Raw genomic sequence first — 21,461 nt, 5'->3', positions numbered from 1 at the left:
AAAGATGATACGGTGCCTGGAGCATCTTCCGTATGAAAACAGGCTGAGAGACCTGGGTCTGTTCAGCCTGGAGAAGAGAAGAGTGAGAAGGGATCTCCTCAGTGTATATAAATATCTGCGGGGTGGGGGACAGAAGGATGTAGCCAACCTCTTCTCAGTGGTTTGTGGGGATAGGACAAGGGGCAATGGCTGCAAGTTAGAGCACAGGAAGTTCCGAACTGACATGCAAAAGAACTTCTTCAGGGTGAGGGTGACGGAGCACTGGAACAGGCTGCCTAGGGAGGTTGTGGAGTCTCCTTCTCTGGAGATATTCAAGGCCCATCTGGACGCCTACCTGGGCAACCTGCTCTGAGGAACCTGCTTTGGCAGGGGGGTTGGACCCAATGGTCTTTCAAGATCCCTTCCAACCCCTACAGTTCAGTGATTCTGTGATTCTGTGATATAATGGATCAATGACACATTAATAAACAGCTATGGGTTTCTAAACAGCTTTCTGCAACTACCCCTCCAGAACTCCAGACCCCACATACGATCATTCGCACACTTGCACAAGCTCCTGACCCTGCCCTCACTCCTGCGGCGGGAAGTGCAGCTTACGAGAACACATCCTCTTTTCTGGGCGTGTGGGTTCCCCTGTTTACAGGGGCTTCCTGCTGCTGGTGCAGGTTCTGTGTGCGTCCACACCACTTCATGCAGTCTGCTGACCCACAGGCTGCTGAGGAAGCTCAAGGGCATATGCATCTGCTGAAGCTGTGGGTGTGTACTTGCCGTACCCCTTACTGCCAGGAATGACAGCTGAATGCCTGCCCATGGCATCCAACTCTGCTTATAGATGCTCCAAACTGGCAGAGTTGCCAGGGTCTCTCGTGCCTCTCCCTGAACCACTGAAGACAGTGGTACTTGGTTTTACCAAGTTCATTGCTAGGAAATGCTAGTTGGAGGCCCTGGAGAATCTTGAGTCTACTTTCCCAGACCCTCACAGTACAGACAAGAGCCAACAAGAACAGCACGGATACAACAAGATCAGTGGGATGTGGAGAGAAGGAAATACTGCAGCGACAGTTGTCTTGCATGACCTTACAATCTAGGGTCCAACTATTGGATACTCAATGATTAAGCCTAGCTCCTGGTGTGGGATTATTCTGGGTTGTGCCTGCGTGCACGAAAGGAGGGGTCTGGGGTGCCTGCGAGCACAGTGGGAGGGGTCCTGGGTTCCTGGGTGGGATGCTTTGACACTAAATAAGATAATGTCACGCAGTAATAAATTGACTTACGGCACAGAACGCTGGTCGTTGTGTCTGTTTGTCCCGGGGCTTTCGGTCAGGATATCCTACATATGGTGACCCCGACGTGATACGAACCCCGACGTGAAACCGGTTGGCACGAGTTAGGCGCAGCACGAGTTAGGCGCGGTGCGTACGTGCTAGGTATGCAGGTGGCCATGGGGCCTGGAGTCGATGAGGTGGTGAGTACTTTAAAATCCTTGGCCAAGGAAGTAGGAATAACTTTACGAAAGAAGGACATACAGTCCCTTCTTGTTTTGGGCGACACGCCGGAATCTGGCGGGGTCTCCTGTCCATTGCCTGAGACAGGCTACTTTAGAAGCAGTGGGACGGGATTTATGTGACAGCGCTTGCATCGGGAACAAAGAGGCGCAGACTTTATTACCGACCTATGGGTCAGTGCAAGCGGTTTTGGAAAAGGTAGCCAACGAGGCATACCTGTGGGCTACTGTGCACCGCATTCTTTTGTCCGATGGGGACAGTGAGAATAAGCAGGCTCCTATGGAGCTGCCGATAAAAAACAATCTAAATGAGGGGTCAGGGCAGGAGAAGGAGGAGGCTCGATTGCGGGATGAAAATAATGTGGAGCAGGAGAAAGAAGAGGGTGGGAAACCTTTTGTGGCCCCCCCTGCGAGTTCGGTTGGATCGTGAAAGAATAGCAACACCTAGTGCTCCTCCGGCAGAAGGGAGCACCGTACATACTTCATCGGACGGGTCCTTTTGGGGGGTAAATAAGAAGGGCTCCCTTATTCTGTTCCCTGCCGGGGGTCCTGAAGGGGCAGGGGTGGCATCCGGGCACGCGCCAGCGTTTTCGGGCTCCCTCCGGCTGCCGCTGTATGCAGCCCCCCCTGCGTTTGACCCTGGAAAGCGGGAGGGGGGGGAAGCGCAGGTGGAGTCTTTTTCGGAGAAGCCCCTACCATCGTCCGTGTGTCGCGTTCCCATTCTGTCGGGTGCTACGCCCCGAGAGAGAGAACGAGTGGATAGTGAGAGTTCAACAGATGAGGAGTCTCGAGATCCTCAACAGGTTACCCCGCGGCAGCCGATGCACATCCGCGAGGAGGTGCAAAAGGCAAGAGAAAAATGGACTATTAGTGCGAGAGAATGTCTTCTCTCGGGTTGTGAAATAACGCCAAGTCCTGTGCGGATAGGGTGCTATCCTGTTTTCGCGGGGTCTCAAGGACATCAGTGGCAGCCGGTAGACTATAAGATGCTGCTACAGTTAAAAAAGGCTGTACAGAAGGGTGGATTCTCTAGCCCACAGACACAGGTTTTGTTGGATGCGGTGGCCTTGCAAGGGCCCCTGATGTTTGACTGGTGGCAGGTTGCCCGAGCCTGCCTGACGGCAGCGCAGGTACCCATATTTGAGTCTTTGCTGGAAGAGGAAGGCGAAGCCTTAATGGCTCGTGCATGGGCGAACCCCCAGGATCCTTTACATGGTTTGCCTGGGGAAGCCTTGTTGGGACGAGGGCGGTGGAATACTCCGCAGGAACAATTATTGCTGCTGCAACCTGTGCTTATTGCCGCTGCTGAATTGGGCCATAGAGCATTAGAGCGGATGAATGCTGTAGTTAGCCTGACTCCCAGTTACCTCCATATTCGGCAAAAACCTGAGGAACATTTTGGGCGTTTTGCAGACAGGGTGCAGACAGCTGTGGCAAGCAGTAATTTACCACTGGAAGCACAAGATGTTGTTTTGAGGGAATGCTTAAGGACAGGAGCTCAGCCTGAATTCAAAGCTGCTCTTGCAGCGCTTCCGGCTTCAGCAAGCGCGGGCGAGCTGATCGCTCGTGGCTGTGCGTTTGGCAAGGCTCAGGAGATGCAACCTCTTGCTGCTGCTCTCAGTGAGCAGATGGCGGGAGTCACGTCTGCCCTCCAGACATTTGCCCTCCAGATTCATCCTGGTGGTTGTTTTCGTTGCGGACAGCGTGGTCACGTAGCTCGTGATTGTTCCAAGAAAAGGGAACCTGTGATCGAAAGCAGCCGTGTCCGTTGTTGGGTGTGTGGGCGATCTGGCCACCGCGCTCGCGAGTATTCACAATGAAAAGGGGAGGTAAAAGAGGAAAAGAGGGGGGGGCTGTCGGGAAACGCCAACGCCGGGACGAAAAGGGACCCACCGTCTCAGCCGCAAGCGTGGGTCCCAACCCCCATCGAGCAGGGGTGGACAAGTCCGCCATCCAGTCTCAGGCCGGAAAACGATTGGTAAATACAGAAGCTTGGCTTGCAGGTGCACGGGCGGTGGAGCAAGGAGTGGAGATTCCTGTGCAGCTGCTGACTGCCACAGCTGAGCCCACTGTATTCCCTCTGGTAACCGAAAGTGATGATGGACTCTCTAGCGCGAATTATCCCCTGATACAAGTTAGCTTTGACATGGGTTCTCGGCCAACTTTGCCTGCCCGAGTAGCTATTCAAGGTGTGAAGGATCCATTTCCATCGGTAGCCACTATAACCTTTTTAGTGGACTCTGGTGCAGATGTCACCTCCATTTCCGCCGCACACTGGCCTCAACAGTGGCCACTAGATCCGCTGCCCCGAGCGGTCAGTGGGGTGGGTGGTTTGGTGGAAGGTCATCGCAGCCATCATCCAGTATTGATTCGCTGGGATGACGCTGGTGTCCGGCGGGAGGTGGGGCCTCTCAGACCCTACGTTCTAGCCATTCCTATATCTCTGTTAGGTCGTGATGCATTAGTGTTAGCAGGAGCTCGCTTGCATATTGAACCTTCACAGCAGGTTTTATACAAGGGGCCACTGGGGAGCCGCGCCCCTGTTGGCGTTTAACATGGTGGTCGGATGACCCCATATGGGTTGCCCAGTGGCCCATCACAAAAGAAAAGCTTATCGCTCTGCATGAACTCGTCAAACAAGAAGTGCAACAAGGACATCTCGTTCCGTCAACTAGCCCTTGGAATTCCCCTGTATTTGTAATTAAGAAAAAATCTGGGAAATGGCGCTTTTTACATGATTTACGTGCGGTTAACGCCTCGATGGAGGACATGGGGCCCTTACAGCCCGGGTTGCCGTTACCTACTATGATCCCTAGAGATTGGCAATGTATGATTATAGATTTAAAGGATTGTTTTTTCAGCATACCTTTGCATCCCGATGACACCAAGCGTTTTGCTCTAACCATTCCATCGTTGAACAATATGCAGCCAGCAGCCCAGTATGAATGGGTTGTCCTCCCTCAAGGTATGAAGAATTCCCCTACAATTTGTCAGATGTATGTGGCCAAAGCCCTCGAGGCAGTTCGTCAGCAGCACCCCACTATCTTGGTAGTCCATTATATGGATGACCTGCTGCTTGCTGCCCCCGTACTGCCTTCGGGTCTGTATGATCAAATAGAGGCCGCTCTATTGAGATTTGGTCTGACCATCGGGAAAGATAAAACTCAGCTAGTGGCTCCATACAAATATCTGGGGACTCAGCTTACAGAACGCCTTGTGCGGCCTCAAAAATTGTTAGTCACAGAGAATTCGGTTACTAACTTGCATCAGTTACAAGTGTTGGTTGGCGCCCTGCAGTGGCTCCGTCAATTTGTTCCGCTGCCCCCTGATGAGATGCAATTATTTACTGATCAGTTACGGGGCGACACTGACCTGACAGCCCCGCGCCAACTGTCTTCCCAACATCAGCACATATTAGAGCGCTTTATGCAACGCCTCCAAAAGCAAGGCTTATGACATCGTGATGCCGCGCGGCCCTTACTTGCACACATCCTTCTGCAGGTACAGGGAGCTATTATTATTCTACATCAGGGCCAGCTGCAGCGCCCACTGCTTTTTGGCTATGTGTCTGTGCCCCGCGTTGCATTTCCACAATGGGATGAACTCCTTGCCCTCGCTATAGAGTGGGCTCGAACGAAGGTACGTGCAATAGATGGCAGTGAACCGCGCCTGTTGTCGGTGGAACTACGGCCGAATGCCCTGGTGTCTCTTCTACAACAATCTATGCGGTTGCAGACTGCCCTAGCAGCTTACCCTTATGCTTTGCAGGCGTATCCAAAGTCACCTTATGCGAATCTATTTTCCGTACTTGATGTAATTCCTGCTTTGCCGATCTCTCCAGAGCCATTGCAGGCTCGAACTGTTTTCACTGATGCAGCTGGCTCCACTCACAAGTTTGCTGTGGTGTGGTGGACTGGCTCGGAATGGGAAGGCCAAGTGCGCTGCAACACTTCTGTTTCTTTACAGCGTCTTGAAATGCTTGCTATTTGTCTTGCGCTCTCTCTTTTTCCCACAGAGCCTTTGAATATTGTAACAGATAGTCAATACTGTTTTCGCTCTGCCACCCTCTGCCGTTCCTGCATTGCACCACGGACTGAAACCGCAGTCCTCCTGTATAATGCTCTTTCTCGGCGCAGCCAGCCTGTTTTTGTAATGCATGTCAACAGCCATACCCAGTTACCTGGTTTCATTACGGCGGGTAATGCGGCAGCAGACTTGGCATGCTACCCCGCTCTTGTCGATACCCGCGTAGCTGCTGCCCAGTCGCACCGCCAATTTCACCAATCGGCTTTGTCATTGCATCGTCTATTTAAAATTCCGCTAGCTGACGCACGGTCTATAATAGCCACATGTCCAGCCTGTAGTCACCCTGCTCCTCTGCCATCTGGGGTAAATCCGAGAGGACTGCGCCCCAACGAGCTGTGGCAGATGGACGTTACAGAATATGCACCTTTCGGACGTTTCCGGTTTCTCCACGTCGTGGTGGATACCTGTAGTGGTATGATGTGGGCTACTGCTCTCACAGCACAGAAAGCTCGAGAGTGCATTCGTGCCCTGCGCATTGCAGTTGCGGTCATGGGCATCCCGCACACTCTAAAAACAGATAATGGTCCAGGCTACACTAGTCGGCTCTTTGGCCAATGGTGTTGCACCTGGGGCATCACTCATATCTTGGGTATTCCACATAATTCTACTGGGCAAGCCATTATTGAGCGTACTCATCTGACTTTGAAAGCTCGCCTCAATGCCCTTAAAGAGGGGGGAATGGAGGCAACTGGCTATGGAGATTCCTGTCCGCACGCTTTGTTATTAAAGGCCCTTTTTAGTTTAAATCATTTGGAAGGTCGATCCGCAGACCATGCTATGACAGAACGTGTACCTTTAGGGGTTGTTCAGGTACGCCTGGACGGTGGGCCGTGGAATCGGGATCCGGTACCCCTGTTAGTTATGGGGCGGGGTTACGCCTGTGTACAACTACCATCGGGGGTTCGATGGGTTCCAGCCCGATGGGTACGTCCGTTCCCTGAGCAGGTGGACTCAAAGGAACAGGAAATGAGTAAGTAACTTTCTCCCCTTTACAGCGACTCCTGCTTGTCCTCGCCTTGTGCCCTGCAGTGTACGGGGGCTACTGGCAGGAGTATGCTGTGGGCTACCGGACCGCTCCGCTGTTTCCAACGCCATACGCTTACAACCTACGGTCTGCTGAGCCAGTACTCAACGGGACACTTCGTGGGTTGTTCCCGCCGGTTACTTGCCAGGGAAGGAAGCTGTCTACCATCCTTATCCATGCCACCATGCAGGCAGGTATCAATCTGACACATGAAATACACTTGTCATCGGACGGCACCACACATGCGACAGAGGACGGAAAAGAAACTGATCTGCCAGTGGCGCAATTGTGCGGCTCCATTGACATTTGGGACAAGGGGACAACAGCGGATGTGACCATTCCGCCATGGACAGTTAAGACCATGGTGCGCAATCAGTCGGTGGCCTGGTTGTGGGTGGGGCCACCGGGCCAAGCTCCTGCACCGGAGGACTTTTTCCCTGGGGATGTTTGGACTGTAAATAGCCATGCGACGGCCCCTTACCAATCGGTCCGCGTCGCGCATGTTTCGAACTCTGTTCATTGGCGTTTACCTAACCCCTATTGGTTGCTCTGTTCTCAGGAACGTGCTTGGAAGGTGATTTCAGCTAACACGACACTTGGTTTGTGCTCTATGGGTCTGCTATTGTGGCCACATCGCACTGTTCGCAGCCCTCGAGCAACCCGAGGAGTCTGTAACATTCCGGTGTTGTTAAAAATGAGAGATAAAAGGTCAGTTCAGTTCACACAGCAAACAAGGAGCAATCAAGAGGAAAATTTAATGATAGGGTTAATTAGAGATTTCGCAAAAATGCAGAATGTGAGTCAAGTGACCGCTTGTTTACCTATACCTAAATCCGCAGGTGATTCTATACCCTGGGGTATAGTCACATCACCGATACCCCAGATTGAGAAAAACAAAACAATCCAATGTGAATCAGAAACAGTCATACAGACAGAAAGGCTGGAAGGGTTTTATAGAAAGTGTCAGATTCGCCTTTATTCTGGGTGTCAAAAGGAAAGAAATTACATATTTACGGACCTAGACAACGAGGATGGATGACTAGGGATGTGTGAGTATGATGCACCACGCACACGACAAAAGGAAAAGGTTATATGGAAGTGTAAAGAAGATAACGAGATAGGAGGATTAGAGGGTTGGGAGTCAGCATGGGCATTAAGTATACTGCAGAAATACCAATATGGAGGGAATACTCCTTGGTGTTTGCAGTGGGTAGGAAGGACGAGTAATGACCAGAGTTTACTATACGAGACGGCTCAGAGGGAAACTAGTAGTCGGGAGAGGGTAAAGGCAGTCCCGTGGTGGAATTGTACACAAATATTCAATTGTGATACTGCTTTAGAAACAATATCTCTGCTCCCGGTAAAGATAGCCCTAGCCACCGGATGTGCATGCAGAGGTCTGCAAGTTAACATGAGTATAACCAACCGGAATATAGCCAGCCAGACTGGTAGGGAAAAGACCTTAGTGAATTGTAAATCCTCGACTATACGAAGCATGGGACATTTTGTGTGGGCCGCCAGTGATGGAACTTGGACGACTCATTTAAGTTTGGATGGCCCAGTAAAAGAAATTACTTTAGGATTGCCCACCCTTTGCCCGCTTTGGAAAAAATCTCCTCTCATAGAGAGAAGGACAAAAAGAGAAGTAAGTGAAGAAGATGATAAGTGGCAGGAACCGTCCACTGGGGTAAAGATAGGATGGGTGGTAGAATTGTTGTTTGCCCCGATAGCCTCCTACCACAACAGGGAGCTGATATACAATTTGATGGGGCAAGTACATAGATTGGCCAACATAACCAAAAAGGGGTTTAAGGAATTAAATATACAGTTACAAGCCACAACAAGAATGACCCTGCAGAATAGATTGGCCCTGGATATGCTTCTGTTAAAGGAACATGGCGTCTGTGGATACCTTAAAGATAAGGTTGGCCATTGTTGTATACACATTCCGAATGTAACTGCCGATGTAGAACATGACATATCCCAAATAGCCCAGGTAGAAGGCAAAATAAAAGAAGAGCAGCGTGACGCAGAACAGAATTGGCTGGGGGCAACTCTCGAGGGGTTAGGCTTTCAGCTAGAAGGATGGCTTAAATCGCTTTTGCAAACAATATTGCTACTGGTAATAGTATTCATTGTGATAGGGCTGGTATATGCATGTATTAAAGCAAAAATAGATAGAAGCAGTACAATGAATCGCAGCATGCTGACCATTCTCACCAAGAATCATGAAGGGTTCCCATTGCCACTGCTTGCTCCTGGGATGGATACTTTTCTCTAAGTAGTTATGATTAAATCACGCTTAGCGTAACGGGTTAAAGGGGGTACATTACTGCATAAAGAGGGGGGAGATGTGGGATTATTCTGGGTTGTGCCTGCGTGCACAAAAGGAGGGGTCTGGGGTGCCTTCAAGCACAGTGGGAGGGGTCCTGGGTTCCTGGGTGGGACGCTTTTAACACTATATAAGATACTGTCACGCAGCAATAAATTGGCTTACGGCACAGAACGCTGGTCGTTGTGTCCGTTTGTCCCGGGGCTTTTGGTCGGGATATCCTAAACCTGGAGGGATCCATACTCTGTATATGCAAGCTTATATTCTCCGCTAACAAGCTTTCACCCTGAGCAGTCAGAGAGGACAGTAGCCTGAGGCTGCTGCTGCTGTTTGTGCAAGTGCTTTTCAGCAGTGCTCATCTGTCTGACTGCTATGCATACTTGTACCTGTATACCTACACGCTGTGTGAATGTGTGCAGCTCTGCCTGTTTGGTGTACACACTCAGCCTCGCTACAGCCTGGACCTAGGGACATGGAAATGAAGCTGCCTTGCATCTGCTGGGCTATGTAATTCGGCAGCTTCTGCCACCACCCACACAACAACTCCCAGGGATGGGTTTAGGAAGGCAACTCTCCTGGTCAGCCACCTTTTCTCCTGTACAAATTCTCCCCTGCACTGGGACACAGAGGGACAGCTCACGTTATAGGAAGGACAGAACAACACAGCCAGGAGATGCACATCGGCGCTGCATGGGGAACTGGCACAGTTTGTTTGGGAGCACCGAGGCAGATGATGCTTCCCGAGGCAAACAGAGGTGGGGGCATAGGGACCAGGAAACAGAAAGGGGTGGAGAAGGATGGGAGCCACAGGGGCACACGGTCTGCAGCAAGACTCGGGTGGAAGTGAAGGCAATATGCATTGCACTTCTGGAGGGGCCCTCATGGGCAGCAACTGCCCTGCCTCTCCCTGCCTCTTCTCCAGCATCGTCCAGCCTGGGCAGGTGTGCCCTGACAGGTCCCACTGAGGTGTCAGCCTCCCAGGACGCCCGCTGCATCTGTTGAGTCCAGGATTAGCTCTGAGGTGGGAGGGGTGACCAAAGGACCTAATAATTTTGCTGCTGGGGCCATGTCCTCATACCTGGTCAACCATGTGCAGCCTAGACTCCTAGCACACGCTCCTGTTTCTCTCTCAGGTAAGACCTTCAGCATGGCAACATAAGAAAACCCCACAGCTGGTTTCCTGTGCCCGCTCTCTCCCAGAGCCCTGGCTGTGTGCGACAGGACCATTACACACAGGTTATCCCTGAAGCGTTAAGACTCACTGGGTGTATGCAACTTCTACTGCAGTAGTCATCTCTGGCTCTTTGCTGGCACAGCAACATGCTTGGTATGAAGCACGTGCATGTGCAAAATACCTCAGCTTAGGGAGGGAAAGGGAAGGAGAGAGAAGGGGAGTGAGCCCAGAGCCTTTTTCATCGGTGTAATATTGTATTTTCTGCTTTACAGGAAATCAGTATTTGTTCAGCAAAACCAATGCTGAACAGGACTCTCTATGACCCAGCAAGAAGCAGACACCTCTTCTCAAGGAGACAAAGGGAACAGCAGCTCTGAGCATCCTTCTTGCATTCCTGCATCTTCCTCCTTCAGGAGAGCTCCAGCTCTTTTCAGCCAGCAGCTGCCAGACCCACACAGAGAGAAGAGGAAGACTGACAGAAGAGCCCAGGAACTGCTTTGATGACCCTGAACCCTTGTGTGTCACTCCCATGGAGCCAATGACATTGAAAGAAAGGCATTGGCCCATTTCCCGTACAGACATGACCCTTCACATGCCATGCTTGCCTGGAGCTTCCATTGCCAAATCTGTCTTCACCAAACATGGGATGGGATGGTCAGCCTGAGAAAGCACAGGCAGAGTTCTTCTAGCATTTATTGTTTCCACTTCAGGGGTCATAGTACTTTGAGAAATACACATGCACAGGGGATGCTGGGTGCAGAGCAACATCACTCCCAGTCTCATCATCCCACCAGCAGAGGCAAGATAAAGGATCCAAGGCTCTCCTACCCCTCCCAACACAGCCCTCTGCTGTTCCCAGTTCGCTGCTAATCTCAGGATGAGGATTCCTCCATCATAGAGTTACTGCTGCAGTCTCACAAATCCGATAAGAATGGGTAGTGCACGGGACATCATTCCAGTTCCAGAGACTTTCTGCCTTCTGATAGAATATGACACACATCTCTACAGGCACATTACTTGGCTCTCCAGGCCTCCAGAACCTGAGAGAGAGACAGACATGTTACTCCCTGTGCACCCTGCAAGCACATTGCTGGAAAAGGCCATGCCTGGAATACAAGGCTTGGAGGGGAGACACTCCAGATGCAGTCTGATGGACAGAAGTCGTGCCCTTCCTCGCACTCTGCTAATCCCACTGGCAGCAGTCTTACATGCAAACCTGACTTCTTCCTAGAACCAACACAGCAGGGAGCTGTTCAGTCCTGGTGGGCAGAGCTGCTCACCACAGCTCACCCCAGGCACTTCACAGCTAGCAGGGGATGCGTCTCTTCCAGAAGAAACATCTGCAAGCAAAGCCTTGGTGATCTCTCCAGCACCCCATCACTTCTGCAGCATCACAGCACTGGCCCAGCATGTGCCTACACCTGCACACATACAGGAACGTATACCATGTGCCTACACCTGCACACGTGCGTGGTGGGACAGTACGGAGGTCAGGCAAGGCTTGTCCTGTATGAAGGACTCTTTATCCTCACGAAATGCAGCTTCTTCTCTGCCTAAAGCACCCATGGCCATGTCACAGGTAATTTATTGCTAACCACTAACCAGCATGGATGGATCGGTGGGAACCTGGTATCCTACAAAGCCCTTGCCGGCTCCATCATTGTCCTCTCACAGACAACCATGGCATATCCCTCCCATGCTCATCAGACACCCTCACATCTCTTCCACCCTCTTGCACTACCTGGAGCCACACCAAACCCTCTCCGTCATGGGATACTCACGCTGCTGTTTCATTATAGGGAGTCTGGTCTGCCCAGCGCCACTGGCCCACATCCTCTGCCCTCAGACCGATGTATAAAATGACTCCATTTCGGTGGTGTTTAAACTGTGTTCCTATTTCCTTATAGAGGAAAGCCTGGAAATCAGGGAGAGTACAACGTCCATGAGGTTCAGGACTGAACAGAGGGAGGTAGCAGGAGTCCCAGTGGGGTGGAGCTGGTGGCAGACTGGAGCCAGTGCTGAGTGCATGCAGCAAGGACATCCCCCCTCCACTGCAGGAGCCAGGAGGGGCTCTGAGGCCCCTCCAGGCCTGGCACTCCTGGCTCCAGGCTGCTCTGCCCCTCTCTCAGCCCTGCACTTACCTGCTCTGCTTCTGTATTGATCACAACCAGCTGGGAGCCCATCCCACTGCAGTTCTGCTGGCTCTCATCCCAGGGCATCTGATCATCTGAGAAGTAATAGCAGCTTTCTTGAAAGGGTCTCCAGCCCTCTGGACAGCACTTCCAGCTGTCCTCTGTAGGGGAAGAAGAGCCTGTGTTGGACAAGATGCGCTGTGCCTCTTCTCAGTGAGCTCAGTGCAGAACCCCAAGTATCAGGGAAGGGGTTTGAACTGCACCTCTTTTTTGGACAGTGGTAAATGCTCTCTTTTGTGCTCCACAAACAGCACCATTGACAGCCTGACAGATTGCTGTCACGGGGCCCCTGCTTGAAGAGCTTTTTCCTTTGTTCTATTGTGCCCATTCAAGCTCTGCTTGGGGAGAGGCACTTTCTGCCTTACGGTTCCTGAGGAAGTGAGATGGGAAGTAGCTGGCAGCACTCCTCTGGGGACACTGACATCAGAAAAGCATTGTCCAAGTGATTAGCTCTCATCTCATACACAGTAACAAACACACACAGTAAACTAGTCTGGCAGCCTCACTGCCAACACTGGGAGTTTCTTACACAAGCCGTGCATGTTTTCCTAGAAATTTGCCATACACGCAGAAAGTCGCATGATGGATTGAAAAGCATGGGCACATTCTCTTAAGCACGAGGTTATCTTTTTTCAGGTTATATATACGTCTATCTGTAAGCTGTTTCTATCACACACAGAATATAGCTCAATATGGAACATGTCCACCAAACAAGTCCTTCCAGTCTAGTCAACCAACAAAAACACTCTGGTACACTGAGCAGAGCTGAAGGTGCTTGCCCTGAATCCCAGACCTCACAGGGACTGTCTTCTTGGGTTCCCCACACAGGAGCTCTCCAGGGGCTCTCTGTGCTAATCTATGCAATCAAGGTGGGACTGCCAAATGCTGTAACCAGCTGCTGCTGATATGGGGCCAGAAAAATGAAAGGAACAGGGAAGGGAGGAGAGGCCCAGGAGGCTGTTGTCCAAAGCAAGACCACAGAGGAACCAAAACCAGAAGCAAAGGATTCTTGTCCAGCAAGAACCACATGAAAAGCAACGAACCTGCCTGCCTCCAATGCTTCTGCCCGGGCAGGTGCTTAGTTCTTCCAGTTCCTACAGGCATATAGAGCAGTTGATTCTCAACTACTATGTGACTATATCCCTTCCACGCACACATTCTCACCCAGCAGAGTGAAGATGCAGGCTTCAGGGCTCACACTCTTCAAAAGCTCCCAGCTTCGATGCATGAGACTGTGGAGTCCCTTTCTCTGGAGATATTCAAGGCCCATCTGGATGCCTACCAGGGCAACCTGCTCTAGGGAACCTGCTTTGGCAGGGGGGTTGGATCTGAATGATCTCAGCATTTTCTTTTCCTCATGTCCCCATCTTCCTTCACTAGGGCAGTCCATCTCTGGCTGACAATCCCATTCCCAAATTCAAAGGCTGACTTACACCATAATAAATTTGGGGGATGTGCTTAGTGTCACTCCCACTCCCACTCCTTCAAGGCCCACCTGGATGCCTACCTGGGCAACCTGCTCTAAGGAACCTGCTTTGGCAGGGGGGTTGGACCCTATGCTCTCTTCACATCCCTCCCAACCCCTACAATTCTGTGATTCTGTGAAATGAAAAGCTGATCATTTCACACAGTTTAATCAGGGTCAAAGCAGTTGTCTCAGATTCCCTTCTTGGCACCAAATGGAGAGAGTGAAGAGTCCAGGGAGTGGAAGTAGAAAAAAAATGTTAATTTACCTGTGTTCTTCTGTATTAGATCAATGTTTACCATTACATTTGTAGAAACAGAAACCCTGGCACTGGAGAGCACAGGCTTCAGCCATCCCTTACAAAAGGATGAAGTGCTTTTGGCTAGATTTCTGAACTGGACTGGAGCTGAGGGGCTGTATGTGGGCAGAGTATGGGATGAGTGATCACAAGGTAGAACTGGAGCAAGCCACCCTCTTCCACTGGCCCAGGACATGTTTTCAGAGCATCCTATGTCAGACTGTAAAACACAGCATTTTCTTTCCTCACGTCTCCATCTTCCTTCCCTAGGGCAATCCAGCTCTGGCTGACAATCCCATTCCCAAACTCAAAGGCTGGCTTACACCAGAATAAATTTGAGGGACGTGCGCAGTGTCACTCCCAAGGCTCTTAGCATCACTCACTTTGGCTTGCAGGTACATTGGGGATGCAGTGCCACCCTGGAGCATTGTGGGGCAGTCTTGCACTGGCCACAGCTCCTGTGAAAGAGAACAACTGGGAAGAGAGGAAAGAGAAGGAAGGCGCTACTGTCATCCTTTCATCCTCACTCATCAGGCAAGCTGTCCTGCCCTCCACCTTCTGGCTGAGAGCTCCCTCAGAGACTCGGTTACACCAACAAGCTCTGAAAATTGTATCCTGAAGGAAAAGAGCAGACAGCTTTCCCCACTACGGGTCACTCCCTCCCTTGGGCAAACACTGATCAGATGAACCTCCCTCTCCTCAGCTGGCTAAGACTCATTTTCCCAGCCGACAAAGCCCAGCTAAGACACCCTTAGAGGATGGGGTCAGGAAAAGTTCAAAGAAATTGTAAGATCATCCTAGTAAAGGTGGAATATCAATATGCATTCCCTCTTAATCTGCCTGTGTTCTGCAGCTTTAGAGCACCCTTTTCACCCATGCCAAGAAGGGGAAGAACTGCTGAGTGCTGAGGCCTCACCCAAGAGAGTTGAACACCACAGGAGAGTTATCGCAGAGCAGTAACGATACTCCAGGACACTACACGCAACATATTTCCCTTCTGTTTGTTCTAGGCGGTGTGGGTGGGATGCAGCTGGAGCATTTTGGTGCAATTACACCTCACTCTGCTAAACTGTGGGCAGCCCTGGTAGCAGGATGTCCAGGGAGATCATGCTGGCTCCTCGGCTGCAACAGGGTCATGAGGAGCTCTGAGGGAGACCACAAATGCGGCCAGGAGAACTGAGAGCCAACAGCCAGCCCTCGGGGAACCTGCTCAGATGTCGTCTGGCACTAAGGAGACTTCTCAGCCCTACTGCAGTGGGAGGGCAGGAACTGATGGGTTTCACCCAGGACTGGCTGTATTCGGCAGCTGGGAAGTGAGAGGAGCTGTGGGAAGGCCCTGCCAGGACACTACCTGCTAACTGTGCAAGGGACGCTGCTCCCCAGCTAAGAGGCAGCGTGGGAAAGGGGCAGCAGAACAGGCTGTTTGGGTGCAGGGCAGTCTCCTGCTGGCAAAGAGGCTGGGGTTTTCTTTTTCCACCTGACACCAGGCAACTGCAGGCCCCGTTCCCTTCCTCCCCGGGGAAGTAAAGGGACCCTGGCACCCACCGAGGCCGACGGTCATAAGGGCAGTTTTGACGGCAAGGGCAGAAACGAGGAAGACCCAGGGGCTCAGGCGGGAACAGCTGCTCCCTTCTGCTGGGGCTGAAAAGCACAAGGCAAGAGTGGAAATCCCCAGCCCAGAGTTGGGGGGCAGGATAATCCAAGGGGCTGCGTGCCCTGACAGCCTGCTGATAACCCTGTCCCAAGGCCTGGCAGATCCCGCAGGCGCTGTAACCAGCTCGTGCTGTCTGTCACTGGCAGTGGGTCACACCTGCAGTGTAGGGCAACACGGGGACTGCCCTCTTGCTTCATATCACAAGCCAAGCCTGCGCTCTTCCCAAGCTGCACTACTTTCCTTCTCCCGTCACGCCTCTTTCCTCACCTGCACACCTTCCTGGTTGCCCTCCCTTACCCCATCTTTCAGTGAATGCTCTTTCTCTACCTCCCTCCTCCTCACCTCTCTCTGGAGCTTCTTTCTCTCAGCTACCCACCTCTTAGTTAGGCTCTGTCCCCCAGCCTCTTTTACACAACAGCGAGTAGTCACTTACTCAAAGGACTGACAGTCCAGCTCGGTGTCTGTGGTGGTAGACACACAGAAGAGATGGTTTCTACCCTGAGAATGGGCACTGGGTCTTTCTCCTGGTACCCTGGTTCAAAGCCATCCACAGTACCATGCCCATTATATATCCCAGCCCCATATTTTCCCCCACCTTCTCCTTCTCCTAGAGGAGGGCAGAAAGGAAGGCTTTATGGTTACCTGTACTCCCAGGACCGACTCTCTCTTGCTGGTTCATAATCACTGCCACAGCATCACTTCTCCACCAAAAGTCCGTCCACGTTCTCGGTACGGCCACAAGCACAGCCCTCCTGCAGGAGGAGGAGCTAGGGCAGCTCCCACAGTGCTGGGCAGTCTGCACGGACTCGAATCCAACATGCAGACAGAGCCATAGCCAGGGTATTTCTCACAGCACATGGAGATGACAAATTTTCATCATTTCTCTGTCAGGACATTTCACAAGAGGCTTGTTGCAACACAGAAACTCACAGAGGCAAAGGAAAACAGACGGAAACCAGAACCACTGCTGCTCAGACCATCTTCTTCTGCACATTTTCAAGCAGCATCACAAGACACATTAGTGGTGTTTTTATCCTTCCCTGGTGAGAGAGTACGTGTGTGAAAATGCCTGTGCTGTTGGTATTTGCTAGCAAAGCAAATTAAATTATAATAAACACACTCACAAGGGCACGTGAGTTGCCGAAACGGAGCCGGAGATGAGAAGGGATCACCAGATCATGTCAGCATCCCTGCCTGTGACAGATCGCAAAGCTTTACTCTGTCACCACTATGTGAGGCACACATGGTGCTTGTAGCACTGCTTGGGCTGACTTGATTGAAAACTCTGGAGGATGTAAGCATCCCTAAGGATATCCCTAAGGAAAAAGAAGCCCTGCTGGGCCTCTCTGCGCTCTGAACCAAGTGCTGAGGGCATGCAGACACTGCTCTTCCACACCCCATCAGTTAGCTTTGTCCCTGTGAAGAGGCAGGCATGTAGGTGCTCAGGAAGAAATGGGATAGCTAACAACATGAGCATCAAAGGCTCAGAAGGGCAGGGCACACAGTTCTTGAGAAAACTAAACCGTGTGTAGAAAATGTGCACAAAAGTTTCAGACCATGCCAACAGCGCTGTTGCATTGGAAAGACGGTCCATAAATGTGCTTGCTGGTATTGTCCTAGAAGGAATTAACTACTAGAAGGTACTTGCTACGGGGCTCACAGCACAGTGAGAGATTCTAAAATGAAATTTTAGAACAAAGCTTGGTTAGAAAGATGAATTGTACCACTCCTGCCCCAAAATGAGAATGTGTGCTGTTTGTTCTTGCTCTGTGATATGCCTGACTGTGTATATGGGAGGTGTGCTGAGGGTGGCTGATCAGGAAGGAAAATGCAGAGGGTATGGAACTGTTACTGGGAAAATCTGCTCATATTGCACAGCTTAAATCTAATCGGTCTTGAGGCAGTACATTAATGACACATAGTTAACTGGCAACCCACGATCCATATATTCCGGATCAGTATCGGGAATATTATCATGAATAGTATTATCAGGAATAGTATCAGGAATATTTGGTATGGGAGGCAACGTGATAGGGGTCTACTACAGGTCTCCTGATCAGGAGGAGGAAGTCAATGAGGCCTTCTACGAGCAGCTGCTAGTAGCCTCACGATCACGAGCGCTGGTCCTCATGGGGGACTTCAATTACCCAGACTGGGTAAGCAACTCGGCCAGGCACAAGCAGTCCAAACAGTTCCTACAATGCGTTGAGGACAATTTTCTGACGCAGGTGGTGGAGGAGCCGACGAGGCGGGAGGTGCTCCTGGACCTCGTTCTTACTAACAGGGATGGCCTTGTTAGGGATGTGAAGGTTGGGGGCAGCTTGGGATGCAGCGACCATGAGATGGTGGAGTTCCAGATGGGACTAGGCAAAGGAAGTAAGGCTAAAAGCAGGATTGCCACCCTGGACTTCCGAAGAGCCAACTTCAACCTCTTCCGGGACCTGCTTGGGAGTATCTCATGGGATAGGTTGCTAGAAAGCAAGGGTGCTTGTGAGAGCTGGGCTACGTTTAAGCAGCACTTCTTCCATGCTCAGGGTCTGTGCATCCCAAGGAATAGGAAATTGGGGAAGGGGGGCAGGAAACCCGCATGGATAAGCAAGGAGCTCATCAATAAGATCAAAAGGAAGAGAAGGGTCTATGAAATGTGGAAAAAGGGCCTGTCCTCTTGGGAGGAGTATAGATGTGTTGTCAGGGCCTGCAGGGACGCGACGAAGAAGGCTAAACCCCACCCAGAGATGAGGCTTGCAAAAGAGATAAAGGATAATAAGAAGGATTTTTTTCAAGTATGTAAACAGCAAGAGGAAGACTAGGGATAAGGTGGGTCCCTTGCTGAATGAGGGGGGTATCCTGGTCATAGGGGACACTGAGAAGGCAGAGATACTGAATGCTTTCTTTGCTTCAGTCTTTGCTTCAAGGACACTCCCCCGGGACTCCTTGCCCCTGGCAATAGGACAAAGGGTCTGGGATATGGAGGGCTCCCCCCTGGTGGATGTGGGAGTGGTTCGGGTGTGTCTGAGTGGGCTCAACGCACACAAATCCATGGGTCCCGATGGGATGCATCTGCGTGTGCTAAGGCATCTGGCAGATGTGATCGCCGAACCGCTCTCTATCATCTTGGAAAGGTCCTGTAGAACGGGTGAGGTGCCTGAAGACTGGAGGATAGCCAGTGTCACTCCGGTCTTCAGGAAGGGCAGGAAGGAGGATCTGGGAAAGTATAGGCCAGTCAGTCTCACCTCTGTCCCTGGAAAGGTATTGGAGCAGCTTGTTCTGGATGCCATCTCCAAGCAATTGGAAGAGAAGAAGGTTATGAGGAGTAGTCAGCATGGATTCACCAAGGGGAAGTCGTGCTCAACCAACCTCATTGCCTTCTATGATGGCATCACCAGTGGGGTAGATGGGGGGAGAGCGGTGGATGTCATCTACCTTGACTTTAGCAAGGCTTTCAATACTGTCTCCCATGACATCCTACTAGCAAAGCTGAGAAAGTGTGGGATAGATGAGTGGATGGCAAGGTGGGTTGAGAACTGGCTGACTGGCCGAGCTCAGACGGTTGTGGTCGGCGGAGCAGAGTCTGGCTGGAGGCCTGTGACTAGCGGTGCTCCCCAGGGGTCAGTGCTGGGTCCGGTCTCGTTCAAATCTTCATCGATGACCTTGATGACGGAGTAGTGTCTGCCCTCAGCAAGTACGCCAATGACACAAAGCTGGGAGGAGTGGCTGACATGCCAGAAGGCTGTGCTGCCATTCAGTGAGACCTGGACCAGCTGGAGAGATGGGCAGGAAGAAACCAAATGAGGTTTAACAAGAGCAAGTGTAGAGTCCTGCACCTGGGAAGGAACAACTCGAAGTCTCAGTACAGGCTGGGGGACAACCTGCTGAAGAGGAGCTCTGACAAAAAGGCCCTGGGGGTCCTGGTGGACAACAGGTTGGCCATGAGCCAGCACTGTGCCCTGCTGGCCAAGAGGGCTAATGGGATCCTGGCGTGCATTAAAAGGAGCGTGGCCAGCAGGTCAAGGGAGGTGATCCTCCCCCTCTACTCTGCCCTGGTCAGGCCTCACCTGGAGTACTGCATCCAGTTCTGGGCTCCCTGGTACAAGAACGACAGGGAACTCCTGGAAAGAGTCCAGCGGAGGGCCACAAAGATGATACAGGGCCTGGAGCATCTTCCCTATGAGGAAAGGCTGAGAGACCTGGGTCTGTTCAGCCTGGAGAAGAGAAGACTGAGAGGGGATCTCCTCAGTGTATATAAATATCTGAGGGGTGGGGGACAGAAGGATGTAGCCAACCTCTTCTCAGTGGTTTGTGGGGATAGGACAAGGGGCAATGGCTGCAAGTTAGAGCACAGGAAGTTCCGAACTGACATGTGAAAGAACTTCTTCAGGGTGAGGGTGACAGGGCATTGGAACAGGCTGCCTAGGGATGTTGTGGAGTCTCCTTCTCTGGAGATATTCAAGGCGTGTCTAGACGTCTACCTGGGTAGCCTGCTCTGAGGAACCTCCTTTGGCAGGGGGGTTGGACCCAATGATCTTTCAAGATCCCTTCCAACCCTTACAGTTCAGAGATTCTGTGATTCTGTGATATAATGGATCAATGGATCAAATTAATAAATAGCTATGGGTTTCTAAACAGCTTTCTGCAGCTACCCCCCCAGAACTCCAGACCCCACATGTGATCATTCGCACACTTGCACAAGCTCCTGACCCTGCTCTCACTCCTGCGGCGGGAAATGCAGCTTACGAGAACACATCCTCTTTTCTGGTCATGTGGGTTCCCCTGTTTACAGGGGCTTCCTGCTGCTGGTGCAGGTTCTGTGTGTGTCCACACCACTTCATGCAGTCTGCTGACCCACAGGCTGCTGAGGAAGCTCAAGGGCACATGCATCTGCTGAAGCTGTGGGTATTATTTGCCATACCCCTTACTGCCAGGAATGACAGCTGAATGCCTGCCCATGGCATCCAACTCTGCTTATAGATGCTCCAACCTGGCAGAGTTGCCAGGGTCTCTCGTGCCTCTCCCTGAACCACTGAAGACAGTGGAACTTGGTTTTACCAAGGTCATTGCTAGGAAATGCTAGTTGGAGGCCCTGGACAATCTTGAGTCAACTTTCACAGATCCTCACGATAAAGATAAGAGCCAACAAGAGCAGCACGGATACAACAAGATCAGTGGGACGTGAACAGAAAAAAATACTGCAGCAACAGGGGTCTTGCATGACCTTGCAATCTAGGGTGCAGCTACTGGATACTCAATGACTAAGCCTAGCTCCTGGAGGGATCCGTACTGCATATATGTAAGCTTATATTTTCAGCTAACAAGCGTTCACCCTGAGCAGCCAGAGAGGGCAGTAGGGTGAGGCTGCTGGTGCTGTTTGTGCAAGTGCTTTTCAGCAGTGCTCATCTGTCTGATGAGCACACTGTGAATGTGTGCAGCTGTGCCTTTTCGGTGTACACACTCAGCCTCGCTACAGCCTGGACCTAGGGACATGGCAATGCAGCCGCCTTGCGTCTGCTGGGCTATGGCATTTGGCAGCTTCTGCCACCACCCACACAATGACTCCCATGGATGCATTTAGGGAGCCAACTTTCCTGGTCAGCCACCTTTTCTCCAGTACAAATTCTCCCCTGCACTGGGACACAGAGGGACAGCTCACGTTATAGGAAGGACAGAACAACACAGCCAGGAGATGCAGATCGGCTCTGAATGGGGAACTGGCACGGTTTGTTTGGGAGCACCGA

The 21,461-nt window shown here is 51.5% G+C and overlaps 1 protein-coding gene across 1 annotated transcript; it reads right to left on the bottom strand.

The window, feature by feature from the left end:
• Positions 1 to 10,797: 10,797 nt before the first annotated feature.
• Positions 10,798 to 16,408, bottom strand: LOC116502109 (C-type lectin domain family 4 member D-like). The gene is given in 7 exon segments (XM_032207849.1): positions 10,798 to 11,160; positions 11,902 to 12,035; positions 12,262 to 12,413; positions 14,459 to 14,511; positions 14,513 to 14,549; positions 15,621 to 15,716; positions 16,372 to 16,408. Coding segments are annotated over 7 exon segments (657 nt in total). The 3' UTR covers positions 10,798 to 11,012.
• Between the last annotated feature and the right edge of the window lie 5,053 nt (positions 16,409 to 21,461).

This window comes from Aythya fuligula, chromosome 1, assembly GCF_009819795.1.
Source record: "Aythya fuligula isolate bAytFul2 chromosome 1, bAytFul2.pri, whole genome shotgun sequence".
Lineage (NCBI taxonomy): Eukaryota > Metazoa > Chordata > Aves > Anseriformes > Anatidae > Aythya > Aythya fuligula.
This window is presented reverse-complemented; position numbering and strand designations above follow the sequence as displayed.